Raw genomic sequence first — 16637 nt, forward strand, 5'->3', positions numbered from 1 at the left:
GCTGATGACCTGAGTGATGTTAAAATTGAAGTGTACATTGTTTGCTGTTTTTTCTCAGAAGGGTTTACATGGTCTTTGTTGTCTAGTGAATAATTGCTTCTTTCAGAAGGCTTGAAATTCACATACTATATTGTAGTTTAACAATTCTTTTAAAAAGTGTGGAATATGGTAGTAAGATGGGAAGAAAAATAGAAGTTAGAGAGCTGTGTTTAATGAAATACATCCTCTTCAGCTGCCAGTCATGAAGGAGCTTGACAGGCTTCTAGTGCTTCACAGCTGCAGAATCTATTTCTGCTTCTTCAGGGGAAATTGGAAAACTTCCACACTCTTTGCCAGTGAGAATCCCACATTAGGCATCTGCTGTGCTTTTTCTGCAGAAAGGGGACCCTGACATTGCCCAGCTGTCAGAGATGGCATTTGAACTCCTGCTGATAAGATTGGGGGAGCTATTACTTATACTCTGATCCTGATACCTCACTGGAGAAAAAAAAAATAATAATATTTTAACTGGCTTCAGTCCTTTTTGTTTCTAGGGTACTTGTAGGAAATATTCAAAGTTGTGTCCCAGCTTAGACCCAGCTTTGAGCCAAACATTCTTAATTTCTCAGAGTGCTGCTTTTGCATAAGGATGTTTCTTTTTGCCCACAAGGATGACGACGTCTTCATCATACTTGACTTCTATTAACTTCTAACTCCTAGAACAGAGCAATACTGATTTTTAAGGACGTAACTCATACAGTATATGCTAATATAGAACAAAACTAAGTTTTTATTAAAACTTATGCTCACAAACTTACATTGACTATTCTCATCAGTGAAAACCATCATACTGTTGAAATTTTAGCCAGGAATATTGTGTATGCATGATGCCAAGTAATAGTACTTTGATGTGAGAAATCAGAAACTGGATAAGAACCAGCTGTTGATGTGTTTTCTGAGAAACAGAGCTGGGTGTGACTTCCTTTAGCTATGTGGCAATTTCTTTTTGGCAATAACATGACCAAGAAGACTACAGAGTTTCGGCAATACACAAGGAAGCAGCCCATTTGCAGGTGATGGACCTTAACTGCCTGTGTTCCATTGGATGTTATATTGGGTAAAAGATAATTTTTTTTTTTTTTTAATCAAGTGATATTACGTTAGCTTCATCTAGTTTTTTGGAATAGTTATTGTGGTGTGGTTAGTTTTCCTGTTTTACATATGTTGATGTATGTACCTAATTCTGGCAGTCATTAAAAATATGTGTGGTTTTAGAAAACTCTTTCTATTCTTTGTTTTAGAGAGTTTTATCTTCTGACCTGCAGCACCTTTATTGTTAGGATTAGTCTAAGAAAAAAGTAATTTCAATATTAGTTGTAATTTAATATCACACTAGATACATTGTGTTGCAGTGACAACAGCAGCCTGGTGGCTTTTTCTGAGTTGTTTTTGAAACATATGGATGTCCCTGAGTTTCTGAAGAATTTTTTTATTATACCATTGCCTGTGTATTTAGAATGATTATGCTGTGATCTGGTGCAGAGTCTTAAATGAAGTAACAGCTTGTCTTTTATGTTCTTGAGTCAATCTCCAATTTTTATGGGCACTTATATATTCCATTGTTTATTTTATTAAGTGAAATCTGTTTCTCTTATGTCCTGTGCAGAATGTGAAAGATGATGGGCAGCATGTATGGAGATTGAAACATTTCAACAAGCCTGCCTACTGTAATCTTTGTTTGAACATGCTAATCGGAGTAGGCAAGCAAGGTCTCTGCTGTTCTTGTGAGTATAAGCATTTCAGTGTCCATTTGCTTACATGTCTATTGCTAGAAATGTTGTTCTTGCCACGTAACAGAGATCTAGTAGCTTCCTATTACAAAACCATTGCCACCGCAGTAGTGGCTCCCCCTTCTCTTCTCTGCTTGAGTGTCCAAGGTTCTTCTTTTAATTTTTCAGAATATTTGGCTTTGAAATATGTTGTTTGAGGGAGTTTTCTTCTTTCTAAGGATTATCACTGTTAGTTCCCTTTGGAGTCCATTGCTCCTTTTTTCTTTACTATTGTATTTTTAAATTTTCTGTTAGTAAATATCAAGCTTAAGTTTTAACTTTCTACTTTTGTTATTTCTATTGTTTTTATTAATGATTTTACAATAGGTATCAGCTTGACAAACATGTAAGTCCCATGTTTGTTGATTCAAATTTTGCACAGAATTACTGTTTTGTTAATTTTGAAGGTGAAAATCCCTGTTTCCCAGAAATCAAGTTTCTGTAATGGTTCTGAAGTTTTCTGTAATTACTTGTTTTGTAGTCATAAATCTCAATCCACATATTAACTGATCATAGATTTTAAGAAAAGGAACGCAGAAAAGCTACTGCATCTAATTTGCCCTTCATTAGGCGATTAGATGCAGTTACTACATTTCAATTCCTTGAGCTGGATCTATGTATTTTCTGCGATAATCTGTTTGACCACCTCATAACACGTCTCCTGGGAAACCAAGGCTTGCTGAAAGATACCTCGTCTCCATTTGAAAGTTTCCAGAAACAGATGATCCATATCTTTCTTTTGTGGTGTGTTCCAATGATTATTCATCTTTTTTTTTAAGACCGATTTTCTGATTTGAATATGTCTTGTAGATGGTTCCAGTGACTGGTTCATGTTATGCCCTGCTCCATTAGTTTAATGATATCTTTAGTAGACAACTGTCTTCTTGTCATGATGGTACTGAGTCACCCTCCATTTTTCTTTTTTGGTAAAATAATCAGTTTCTTAGTGTAAATGACTTTCACCATTTTTGGTATGAAAGATAGCCCCTCACAGCTGATGAGGACCTTTCTGCCTGTACAGTTCTATTGATTTAATTTGAGGTTAGTCTGAATGAATGAGAGTTTTGAATTGACCATTTCTGTCCTCTGGGGGCCGCAGACCCCTCTAAAATATAATTCGTATGTAAATCCTTGTATGCATTTTCATGTCATATAATTTCATTCACCATACTATGAAATGGAAAAAATACATTTATTAAAATTCAAACAAATTGAAATTGCATAACTTGAGATTAATAAATGCTGATGACAATAACTGGAATATATATATAAAATACTGATTTGACTATTAGATCTTGAAATGTTACATTCTTTAAGATTCTTTTTTGTCAGAATGTTATTGTGAAGAAATAAGACCCATATATGTTGGAAAGAGAGTTCTATTGAGCAAATAATGTAGATCACCTTCTTTAGTAGTTATCAGAAATGGGTAGGCTGGTTACATAAACTGTCCCAAAAAAGATCAGCCTTGCAAGAGCTGTATTTTTTTTCTGCTGCAGTGTATCTTTTGAGTATGTATTTGTTATCATGGTTGGCATTTATTTTGTGATAACGATGGTCTCAGAGTATCTGAAGAACATGTTCCTTTCAGTTACTTTATGCAGCAAGAAGCATGAGTCTACTTGCAAAACTATTTCACTATTTCCTTGTTTAGCTAAGCTTTTTCTCCAGTATATTTTCAAAGCATTGCTATAGATTTCATTATTTGCATTTTAGATTGTGTGGGAGGAAAAAAAAAAGGGGGAACCACAGGGGTCCTCACCATCCCTCCATGGTCCAATCAACAATGTTACTCCCTGCAGTTTGTCTGATTAATGGCTGCGCCTCCCACTGGGTTTGTGTAATAGGTGCAAGCAAGGTGTTTAGAAGTACTTTGTGCTTAATTGCTCTCGAGGTCAAAAGCCTGAGACATATACCATGCAGGGAGAAATTCATTCTCAGTTTTTAATAGTTGACTCTTTTGAATGCAGGCATAAGCTGTAGCATTATTTCCTCATCTTGGCACAGTTGTATCATTGAAGTCAGGAGAGCTTTGCATTGTACCCTGACATTTGTATGTTTTCCAAATGCAGCTAGCATGATCTTTACAGACCTGGTCAGCAATAGTAGTTACCTAAAACTGGTGCTGGAAGGCTAAGGGGAAAATAAAGCTTCTCAGGAGTTGGTATTTTGTAAAACAAGAGTTAAAGTTGTGGTGATTACATGGAATGCATGAAAACAATTCCTATTCAAAAATGGACTAATCAGCCATTTCAGTTTTATAAATCAATGGGAGGAACAGCATAAATTCATTGGCTTTTATTTTTGTGCTTGCCAGCTGCTCTCATGCCTATAGTTTGTAAAATATATATTTCTTCCTACTAGCAAATGACACCAAACCATTTGGCAGTCACCAATTTGTCTTTAAGATTTTTGTCATTTGGGAGTTATTGTGAAAAAATTTAGTGAGGTCTGATTTAATTAAGCATTTCCTGTTATGCAATGATAGTGCATTCTTAGATTTCTCACTTGCATAATATTTCCTGTTCTAATTGGCCTTTTGTACTTCATGGAAAAAGCAGTCTAGTTTGAGTTTTCATTGACTGATTGGATTTAGATATTTAGAGAAGACATGCTGGTAATGTTATTTGTTTCATAGAAATGTAGGCAGAAACACCATTGCCTCAACATCTAATAATGTGTCTTTTTTTCAGTTTGCAAGTATACAGTCCATGAACGCTGTGTCTCAAGAGCTCCTGCATCTTGCATCAAAACATATGTGAAGTCTAAAAAGAATACTGATGTAAGTTTGGGGTAGCATTAACTTTGCCATGTACCTGTTAATTTAGTAACTCTATGCATATCCACATTTTTCTTTTGCAGGTAATGCACCATTTCTGGGTAGAAGGAAACTGTCCAACAAAATGTGATAAGTGTCACAAAACTATAAAGTGTTACCAAGGCTTGACTGGACTTCACTGTGTTTGGTGTCAGATTACAGTGAGTATACTACAGTAAAACCTTTCATGCAGGTTAGGGAGATAAAACTCATGGAATGTCATTCTGTAGCCTCATAATCTGGAACGTCTCATTCAATTTGGTCATCAGCAATGATTAGTGTGTATTTAAGGAATGGTATATGCAGAATATTCTTAGGACTTCTTACTTCTGGCAAGCAAATATGCTTAAAGGTAAATTTTGCTTCATGACAATATCCATATGAAAACAATGTGTGCCACTAAAGAGTGGAATTCCCAGTCTACACTACAGAAAGATTATGAAAGAGTTTTCAGTACCAGGAAAAATCAAGGTCACTGTGACACTAGGTCTAATTGGCAATGTACTGACAGGCAAATGAAATTGAGGACATCTGGTAGGATACAGTGATTTCAACGTCTGGGAATAATAGCAGAGACAAGTTGATAATATACTAATCTGTGCACCAAGTCAAATATATACAACTTTTGTGCACTCCTTATTCAGCAGGAACCAGTAACTGGAACTAATGACATTCAGGGAACACTGCCCTTATAAGTGAGATCTTCATGCTAGAAGGAGCAATGCCAGTATTTCTGTTTCTAGCCAGGGCAGGATTTAAATCTAAATGGGGAGAGATTTCAGCCTTCTTCGCCTGTATTTGCTGGTTTTGCTGATATCATTATTACTATTGTTACGGAACAGCAGTTGTTTGTTCAGTGCTTTAAATAATAATATGAGACTGAGGCATTAGTGAATGTTTGTTTTAGACATACAAGTTTGGATGTTTTATGAAATATTTTCTTAACACAAGAATGCAAAATATGAAACATCATCAAAGAAAATAGATCCAGGATACTTTCAGTGATAAGCTGTTATGATTACTTAAAAAACAATATTTTAGAAGAAAGCAAATATGTAGTCCAGATTGCTGTCAAAATTTGGATAATTTATGTAAAGAGTGAAACACCCAATCCAAAATGTTTTGCATGCAGATAATTAAACTTAGGCAATGGCTATATGTGTTTAGAAAGATAGATAAGGGTGTTCTGCTGTAGATATAGAAGTGTTTACATCTGTATAATATGTGTATATCATTCAAGAAATGTATATTTTGTAATATATATTGACTTTTAAAGTCAAAGGAAGTTGCAAATTCTGTCTTTCCTCAGTAGAAATTATTTTCCCATTATTTCATGTGAATCTGGACCAGATTTGTAAAGGTCTTTTACTCCTTGAAGTTGTACATCAAGATTTAGAGGATTTTCATAAGAATTGTTATTCACCAAAGAAGTACTGAGGAATTATTTATAATTGAAGTCACTCTAAAGAAAAAGGCTAAATTCTTTTGAAAATATCTTGGGTGCTTGTGTGCTTATTTAAATGCCTAAAGAGCTGTCAAGATTCCAATTAAAAAAAATGGGTGTGTGTTTTTTGACAGCTGAAATTGAAAATGTTGGCATTAAGGTTTACAATTTTTCAATTTATTTCCATCAGTAATTTAAAGATTTTTTTTAAAAGTAATTTTGTATTTTCAAATAAATTTAATAATATTTTTATTTCTTTTTATAGCTTCAAATGTAATTAGACACATAAATGAAGAATGAGTATTTTTAATACTGCAAATTATTTTTCAAACTCCTATTCACTTGCAATTCTCTGTATTCGATACATTCTATTGCAATAACTTCATTTTCTAATAGTAGCACCTTTATTACAGAAAAAAAGTGTTTTAAATTTCTAACAGATTCTTGAATGGGTATTCTGAAGTTATATAATTATCATCACATCCTTCAGGCATTTTTCAACTCCTTGTACCACATATTTACGGCTTACAATCGAAGCACTGATTTGAATGCGTTTTAAATATCTGTCCTTACAACTTAATAGGGTCACTTCTGATGTCAAATAACTGACTCAAGTCCCAAAATTCAGAGGCGTTTTTCACTAAGGAGGCTTGTTCTACTGGCTTGTCAGCCAAATCCATGATCCCTCTTCCATATAAATTTCATAGCTCTCTACCATGGTCATGAAAATTTTCTTCCCCTCCTTTTCTCTCCAGCAAATACACTTTTTCCTGCTTTACAGGTTTTTGAGGGAGGTAATATTTTACCAGAGATAGGTTTAGGATAACAGAGTTTTTGGGAAATGTATTTGAAACCTGCTAAAATACATTTTTTTTTTTGAGAGGGTTGGATATTATTTTATATCTTTGTGTCCAAGTGTTATTTTCATGAAAGCTACATTTCTTCTACCTTTTCTGTTATTTGCTATGTGTCAATTCTGTTGTCAGAGATCAGCAGAGACTAATAAGAAGATTAAGCTATTTTTTCACAGATAAGTTTGCATGCCACTGAGTTGCAAAGCTGCTAATTACCACTGAATGTGTGAAGATACTTTTATTTGATGTAACATGGCCTGGTGTGCATTAATTATGGTACAAGTAGCCTTACCACTGAGGCAGAGAATTAGCATGACAAATGATTTAGATTACAGGGCTACCAAAATACCCTCACAATAAGGCTTTAATACTCAGAGTAAATTGAAACTCGTTAGACTTTTATTTTCTGTTGCTAAGTAACTGCCTAAAAAGGTAACTTCGCAGTATAAATGAATATGGACAAGGCTAATATTAGGTGCCATTCAGTTCAAAATTCAGAAATGTCATGTCAAAATTGACTGTACCAGATAATTTTATGAAGACCATATTACCAGTAAAGTTTATATACATCAGCAATTGGTACATTTTTATTGTAATTTTAATAGAGTTCATATGAGTTAAACCATTTAAGAGAAAGAGTCAGTCATTAAAAAACTGTGATTTACAGGTGCAGACCCTGAACTACACATTTTGTAACAGCTTTTGAACCTGATGGACTAATGCTGTGTGCTACGTGTTATACTAGTTAAATTGCATGTTTATAAGATTTTTACCTCACAACTCCTGATATTTATTAGCCTGATTTTTTTTGTTTTACTGTAAATATAAATATTTTTTTTTAAATGTCCATCTCTATGGGAAGTGGATACTATCTGAACACCTTAATGTATTTTATTGAATCAATGCAGAGATGAAAATGCAGAATAATTTAGGTTGGAAAAGACCTTTAAGATCATTGTGTCCAGAGAAATAAACTTCACAAAATTTCACGATATTAAGTTTATTTTATTCTGACTGTCTCTAATGATACTGTGAAGTATACCAATTAAATGTGAATGCTTTGCGTGATCCAAACATGCAACTGTGCCTTTGTACTACATGGCTGAATATTTAGAGACATTTGAATTAAATTCTAAATTATGAACAAGAACTCTTGATTGCTAATGTAAAATATTTCATCATTTATCATTAATTGTTACCATTTTATCTTCCTGTTATATACACATTTGTCCATTCAACCTCTGTAACAAAACGGAAGTCAACCACTGCTCTTCCAGTCAGCAGACTTGAGGATATTCTTTTCATGTTTTCAGAGTAGAACTAGTTATTGCTTTCAAGGAAACTGGATGAATTCTAAGCATAAATTAGAAAAAGGAGAGTAATTCTGGTTCCTCAGCACCCAGTGGAAGCCTGAACACAATCAAGACCAAAATTTACCTAATGAAGCTTAATGTAGGATATTCCTGTGTTCCTCTCTTATATTTGAATCTATAGTATCAGTTTCAGGAAGGAAACAGAGTCACACCAGTAGTGCCAAAAGCTGCCTTGACTTGCTCACTAGTAGTAGAACAGAAGTTCCTGGCTCAGTGCAAGAAGCTCTCTTCTGAAATGAAGCTTTTGGTCACCATTAACAGTATGCTGGTGTTACTGTACTGCCGTGCAATGTTCTTATTTTGTGCGCTGATCCACACATACAATTTCCCCCACTTTAATCCGTCATTCTTCACTTCAATGCAAATCTGCTAGTTTTTCCCATCCTAGGGGGCTTTCCACTGTAGTATGTTTCATTTTCCTTCCAGTACTTTGGTAATCATTAATTTAATGAAACTCACTCCATTCTAGGATGCCCATTTCCTTACACTGTAATAGTAAAATGTCTAAGTTGAATCTTAATTTTCTGCTTTCATGTAGTTGCATAACAAGTGTGCTTCACATCTGAAACCTGAATGTGACTGTGGACCTTTGAAGGACCATATTTTACCACCCACATCAATCTGCCCAGTAGTATTGGTGAGTTGTCTGTATGTTAATTTGAGATGTAATCCTCTATCATATGCAGCATTAAAACACTGCTGGGACTGACTGCCAGGTATTTGTTAAATTCACAGGACTATGTGAACCTTAAACACAATGTGTAACCCTGGATGATGGGTTTATAGGCATAAGTGTGTTTTACCCTCTGCATATTGCGTTTTCCTTCATGTGAGAATGAACTTTCTGTAGGGCATATTATAACTGAAGCTGACTCAGGTTTTATCACTTATTCAGACTGTACTTACCAGAAACTGTATAGGCAGGACACTTCTACATTTTACATCTTTTATAGATCCAACTTCCCAGAATAATGAAGTTATTCTTATGGGCAGTTTTTGCTTGGGATGCATATTGTATATCTGCAATGCTGAGGTCTCTGATCTAAGCCGGAGGTTACCTAGAATGATGACACTGGTCTTGCAGTAAGCTATGCATCAACATTATGGTATATTTTATTCTGCAGTCGTGGACAGTAAATTTCTCTGTCCACAAAAACAATAACTCAATTCAATGAAAATAAAAATGCATGCTATGTGTAGGTTGCATAGAAAAGAGCTGACCATTTTATCATTAAAAAGGAGCTTTAGAATTAACTTACGTATTCACATATTAAATTGGATATTTTATGCTGATGAAAGTCATAGCATCATCGTATTCATAAGAGAACAGATGAGTGGTCCTCTTTAAACGTATTTCATAATAAGTGTAAGAAGTGCTTGAACTTAAGAAAGTGTAATTTATTGAGGGGAGGCAAAAAAAGAAAATATACATCCTAATCTTAAACCAGTTGCTGATCATTTGGAATAATATTCATCCCTATTGTAAATTACTTGTTTTGTAATGAATCCTTTCATCTATTTGTTTATAAATCTGCTGAGGACCAGATGCTAGGCTTTGGCCCTCTTCTTGTGTAAACTGGGATTATTCCATGGCTCTCAATGAAATAATCCAGTGGAAACCTGCCTTAAATATTTATGAAATATTTTAGATATTTTTTAAGTCACAAGAGTGGCTTTGTAATTTGTCTCTATGGTATTTTGGTATTATCTGGACAAGTTCTGATTAATAGTTACAAAATATTATTTTAAGTTTGTTGGATGATTATATTCTGTATTACCTTATTTAATTTTCAGGATTTGAGGTCATACTTTAAAAGTTTGCATCTGGAAACTATGATTCTGTTATTGGGCTATTGTTTTCATTTTAATGTTATTTATCATTTGCCATTGGTATAAACGGAATGAAACCTCAGCATGAAATTTTATCTGCAATTATATTGGTGTAACTACATTTTCTTTTCAGGAGAGGAAGAGGAATAGGGGAATTAAGATTTTTATTCCACAGTTGGAGTTTAGTTAAGTTGTTTAGAGGATATGTAAAACCACTCTAGAGTCAAATCACCCTCGAATAGGTTTGTTTTATCCCCAAATTTTCAAGACATAAGCAGAAGTAAATATGTTTTCCTGTGTTGGAATCATGTTACTGACAATGCAACACAAGACATGTATTTCAGCACAATTTATATTGTTAGGAATGAAAAATACTGTGATTTAATGGGGACTTCATAATTTTGTAGTGCATTTGTTCATCTACTAGTTTCTTCCAAAAATGCATTAAAATCCTGAGTTTAATTGTGTTACAGATACTACCTCACTGAATTAGCTAATAATAATTTCTTCTAAAAGTGATTGGTTATAGTGTGCATATAATTTGTGTTAGTAATTTTTTAATTAGTGTCTCCTGTTTCCTGTTATGGGGATTCCTTTTGAGAAACATAATACTTCAGTGTATGTGAGACCAGCATTCTCAATAATGATAGCAAAACCAGTGACTATATCCTTGTCAAAACTGTCTAACCATGCAATAGGAAGTGTGTCTGTTATCAGACATACAAATCTGACAGTGGAAGGGTCCTTCGCCCAGGTCACACATTTAGCTTCAGCGATCAGCTGAGCATTAATATTCTTGCAATGCAGTGTATACATGGAAGGTAAATAAAAAGAGGTAAGCATAATGCTTGTTGTACCAGGCTTATCCTTGAGTATTTTGAGGTGCCAGAGAATGTATTTTCTTCTCCCATAGAATATAGGGAAAATAGCAAGATGAAAAATCTTGTATTTTTGATCTCCTAAAAATGTTGGCCCTCCCTTCCACTGCAACTTTGGAAGTCCGGATTCCTTCCAGAAAACTGCAGAGTTCATCTCAGAACAAGATGCCTTCTCCTAAGTTTTCCTTCAAGAGTACAGGCTGAATCCCTTCTCATCTCTTCTCTTTTGCAGAATTAGGGACATTCATATTTTTGCCTTTTTCATCCAGCATTTCTCATGTCTCATTTCTTCAGTTCTTGTGAAGTCCAGCCTCAACAATCTCTGGACAGTAAAGGACTTTTTCAGACATTGCATTTCATAGCATCATGTATTATACCAGTGCTACCAAAAATCACTCAGATGACTGACTCTTAGTGGCTGGAGAGAGAACCAAAATGCCTCATCAAGTGAAAGTTGGATGGCTGGTCTAAGTTAAATAACGGCCCTCCGGTCTTCAAAACTGCACAAAAAAGAGCTTGTCAAATGTTATTCTTAAATACAATAAGCTACATTGTCAGCTGAAAAAGAAACAATGGGGAAACTCATGTAGTTGATACTGTGTACATCATGAAAACATCACATATCTGTCAAGATTCAATGTCTTATAAAGATTTTTCATATCTCACAGCAGTAATTTTAAGTGTCTTAGTAAAATAAGTCTGTCAACTTTAGTCCTTTTTACTTTCCTGTTTACCATATATAAGACTTGTTGTATGGTGAAGTTTTTTGTTCAAGTTAAATGAGTTTTGTTATAAACTGTGTGCAGATCTCAAGTGATAGTCTTTTAATAGATGTCAGATACACTTTAATGTTACTCTCTTTTATTTCAGTAACATTTTAATTAATTCATACTGATTGAATAAATGTACATTGAGACTTGTTTCCTAATGAGGGCACATTTAGAGGAAAGGTTTTGCATCATTCTGATATCCTGTGGGTAATTATATTCTAATTATATGGTGGGGGGGAAAAGTCTGTAACTCAGTACTGATATTGTTCATTGGACCCAATTAATTACATGCACATAATGAAAGTTCATGATAAGGTTGACTGGCAGTGAGTTTAAAAATCTTTAACTCAATTGAATCCTAGCCTACCAGGAGTATAGAATTAGATCATAACCAGGTTTAAAACTGGGTATTGGAATGAGATGAGTGAGTAGTGAAGAAATCAAGATGGGTCTCTGCTTATGAGACAGTTTTCCTCACTCTGTCCCTTTATAAGGCAGAAAGGGAAAAATGCTAGCATATGTTTTGTCTTCATTTTATGCCTTCCTTTACTTTGCCCCATTTACTGATGACCATATAGGATGTTCTAATTTTTATTTATGTCTGTAGAAAAGTAATTAGATTTTCAATTTCCCACCCAAATAGATACAGCATTGGATAGTGACCAACCAATAAAAGCTTACTGTTTAATGAATAATGATGTGTATTTATTTTATAATGCATGATGATTTTGATTCTCCTATTGTATATGTGAGTTTTACAATGAATTTTTTCACTTAATTTCTAACAATTTTAATTGTTTTTCTAAAATTATAATTAAAACTGTTAATTGTGGAATAAAAATTAAATTAAGGAATAAATTGTAAAACATAAGGTACCCTGCTTATAATGTGAGCATTACTATACTGCAATTATCACTGTCCCCATAGTAACCAGTTTATTTCAAAGGTGGAGACTCTGGTATAATATGGAAGGTAAGACATGGAAAAAAAAAATTAAAACTGGGTACATTTCTTTCTGTTTTGATATCCAACTTCATTGTTTTGCATTCTGGGAAAAATGGGTCATCATGATAAAAAGTTTGAAACAATATGCATTTTGTTTCTTTTCTCTTGTGAATGAATTTGACTTTTGTGTAGTGAAGATGTTATAACATTTTAGGACAAAGTCATCTAAGCATAAATACAATTTATGTAAATATGGAATATAGAGATAAATTGATATATTTAAAATATATAGAATTTTTATACATCATAGTGTAGATCTGTTTATATACACTAATATAAAATACCATAATAAGTTGAATTCACTTGACCTCTTATTTTAAAATATAAATGACTACATATTTTGGAGGAGAAAACAGATGTATCTGATTCCTCTTTTATTTGGCATTTTGTTGTACAAAACCATAAATGTTCAAAAATCTTTTGTTTATCACTAGTTCTATTTAGGCATGTAGAACAATGTACACAGCAGATTACAAATATTTTAGATAGAAAATGTGCCTTATTCAACTATACAATATACATTATGATCTATAGCTTCAAACTTTTGTGTAAATATAACAAGTTTGTTGACATTCTGGCCAAAAGTAATACAGAATTAAAGTTGAAAATACTGTTTAAGAATTTTCTTTCACTATCAGTATCTAGACTAGATAGAATAGCTATTGACTACGTTATAATTGCAACACAGTTCAATAGATATTTCTTCCATGTCTGGTAATATGTTTTACTAATACTATTTTCCTGTGAGGTATGTAGACGTTATTCACATAGGAAAGCAGAGTTGTAGAGAGAGAAAAAGGGAATTAGCAGTGCCTGGTTGAAGAATGAGTTTTCTTAATCCCCTTTCCAGTTATTAATCCTAAAATGATTCTTCTGTTTTTATAATAGTAGAGATCAGTTTTAGCTCAGTTGAATCCAAACTCAAAATGGAGCACAGAAAGTCAGTGCTGTGTGTAAGCATTTTATGAGCAACTCAGTCCTTTGAAGTTGAGTACTAGCCTTATCCTGAGCTTCTGAACAAAGATACTATGAAAAAAAGTTATTTGAATATATATGCTTTGGGGGGGGAGTTGAAGTTAAGTCTGGTTGTTGAATATTAAGTAATGACATAGCAATTGAAAGAGATTTAAAAAACAAAACAAACCACTTTTTTCCTTTTCAATTGTGTATCATATTGCAGCTTCAGTTCTCTGAGAATCTAAATCAGACTTGAAATATAATGGTGTGCTTATCTACACTAAGAGCTTTTTCATTTCTTTGAAGTCAGAAGGAAATTAATAATTGCCCTGGAGGAAAATGTATCTTCCTAACTAATTAGCTGTTCGACAAACACAGTTCAATGTTAAAATAATAAGATGCTGATAAACTGAAATGGCACCCATTCAATCATTTTAAGTTATATCCAGTAGCCTGCCCACAGCTCATCACTACTGTCTAAGTTTATTCCTTACATCCTCTCCCATTGGAGTTTAATATGATTTTATTTTCAAAATTCTTTTCCAACACTTTTGTCTTTCTTGGATGGTGTACATAATCAGCTGCTATAGCCCAAGTTCATTTTCAGTTGCAAATCCAGTTGAAAGTCTCGGACCATATATTGATGCATACATTGAATTGGTGCAAGATGTAAGGCAAGTTGTCTTCAGAAAACTGAATGAACTAAGGCCAACATGCTAAATGAGAAAGACTTGATTGTGAATTGGTGTGTAATTCTTTACCTTTTTACTTAGAAAAACTAAAGAAGCAGCACAAAGTACATTTAAAATGTTATCACATAGTGATTCCTTGTTCAGAAGAGGGAACAGTCAGCAGTTTTAGAAGTTATTCTTAAATGCCATATTCTCCATTCCAGCCTTGTCTTGTTGCATGTGTTTTGGCTACCAGTATTATGGATGACAAAATGTTATGTGATTTTTCCATTTATTTTTTTTTTCTTAGCTGCAAATGCTTTTCTCAAGACAGCTCTCAAATTAAATGGAAGCCTTAACTTTCCTTTTATAGTATGGGCATGTGCAGCTCACTGGACAGTATTTTTGCTGAGAATTGGTTAATAATCTTGTCCACAGGATGACTTTTAGCTTCTGCCTAGGGATGTAGAGCTGGGTATTGTGCTACAGCTCTATGAGCTTTCAAGACAGCATGATGTGGTATTCTAATATTGGCTCTTTTGATTAGCATGTACACAGAGTTAGAGCTGGAAATGTGGAGAATTTATAAAATAAATTTTCAAAATAGTTTAGCTCATCTGAATCACAGTTACTCGGATGTGATATCTCATGGATACTACAGGTAGATTGCCCCCCATGGTTTTGGCATAGTGGCAATGTGTTGGGGTTTTTTTGGTTTTCAGGATTTTTGAAACTTTAATTCTCTTTGATTATTGTATAATTATGGACAGAAATTTCATGGAATGGGAATTTTGTAAGTAGGGTCCTGAATGCCATATAAGTTTACAAAATTACAGTCTAGGAGTACCTAATATTATTAATAACCTATTATTATTATTATGTTCTTAAAGATTCCCATTACATTAAACAAAATAGGTCTAAGGAATCATGGAGCAACCTTTCTTCAAGTTCCTTAAAAAAACCCCCAAAGCATCAGTTTGGTATTCAAGTCACATATTTAAATTTCCATGGCCTTCATCTTGCAAGCATTTGAGGATATCTTTATTTGGTCTTCCATGCATTCCATCTGATCTTCTATGACCAAATTCCTTTGGTCAGTATCATTTAAGTTCAAGTTCTGGAGTTCCAGAATAAGATTTTTTTTAAATAATTATTTTAGTTTATGCATCATAACATAAAAATATACTTCCCTTGTTATGCAACCCCATGCCCAAACAGGGTGTATGCTTCATCTGAAAATATATATTATAAAAGAAGCAATTATAATTTTAAGAGAAGTAATCTCAAGTTTTAAGTTGTCACTTGGCAAACTGTGTAATGGTATTAAGCATTTACTAATGACTTTGCAATCCTATATAATGTATAGGTAAATTGTTGTTTCATGTTATGAAATATATTGATTTAAATAATCTTGTGTAGGAAATAATCTACAAAAATATATTTGCAGTTATTGATTAAAAGGCAAAGTGAGAAAAAGCAATTGTTCCTGTATTTGCCCTGGATTCTGTGTCAGCAGTTAAAATATGAAGAGCTATCTCTTTAGTAAGCCTTTAGTAACTATTCATCTGTTTTTATCCTAACAGCTATGATTGAGTATGATATTTCTAAACGTTAGTGTTTTGTGTAAAGGAAAAGATTCTACCTCTATATAAAGAAAGAATATGAGCAGTTTTTGAGGATTAATGATGCATAGCTTGTTAATTGTAGCAGAGGAAGGCTTTTTAAACAAGATTCCTTGATTCAGATGCGGATTCAAAGACTTGGAAGATAAAATAAAAATAGCTTTCCAGGTATCAAGTATCTCTTTTTGCTATTCAAAAGACTAACGTCCTCTGGTTTTGTAATATTGTTAGCTGGTGTTAAAATGATCCCACACATACTTTCCAGAGTATAAATTATATAATATGACAGCCAAACATTGGGAAAGTACACTTGTGCAAAAGTGTAACAAAGTACCGTGTACGTTTTTGTTAAGTATGACTGCTGCAAGGTAACATTCCTTGTGAACACTCTGTCCATGCCCTTTGCCATCCCAGCTGTTTGGTGTTGCAGCCTAACATTCTCTTTTTCCAACAGACGCTTCCCACTTTAGGAGGTTTGCTCCCTGAGGTGCGTAGCAGGAGGCGTCCATGAACGCTTGAGTACTAACAGTTCATGATATTGTACGTTCTTTCTGCTATGAAGTGCATTTTGGGGCTGAACCAAAAATCTAGAGATGATATTCTGGGT

The 16637-nt window shown here is 33.8% G+C and overlaps 1 protein-coding gene across 6 annotated transcripts in view; it reads left to right on the forward strand.

The window, feature by feature from the left end:
- Nucleotides 1–16637, forward strand: part of DGKB (diacylglycerol kinase beta) — a 305960-nt gene that overhangs the window by 66111 nt on the left and 223212 nt on the right. For 4 of the 6 annotated variants that reach the window (XM_042044454.1, XM_042044451.1, XM_042044452.1 and 1 more), the window contains 5 exons: nt 1646–1763; nt 4502–4590; nt 4671–4787; nt 8836–8934; nt 16485–16517. In XM_042044454.1, coding sequence (XP_041900388.1) covers nt 1646–1763; nt 4502–4590; nt 4671–4787; nt 8836–8934; nt 16485–16517 — 456 coding nt within the window. The remainder of the gene's footprint in view (nt 1–1645; nt 1764–4501; nt 4591–4670; nt 4788–8835; nt 8935–16484; nt 16518–16637) is intronic. The other 2 variants (XM_042044453.1, XM_042044457.1) reach the window with 1 other exon arrangement.

Source organism: Corvus kubaryi, unplaced genomic scaffold, assembly GCF_017639235.1.
Source record: "Corvus kubaryi isolate FWS band 111438036 unplaced genomic scaffold, C.kubaryi_AGA036_p1.0 37398, whole genome shotgun sequence".
Lineage (NCBI taxonomy): Eukaryota > Metazoa > Chordata > Aves > Passeriformes > Corvidae > Corvus > Corvus kubaryi.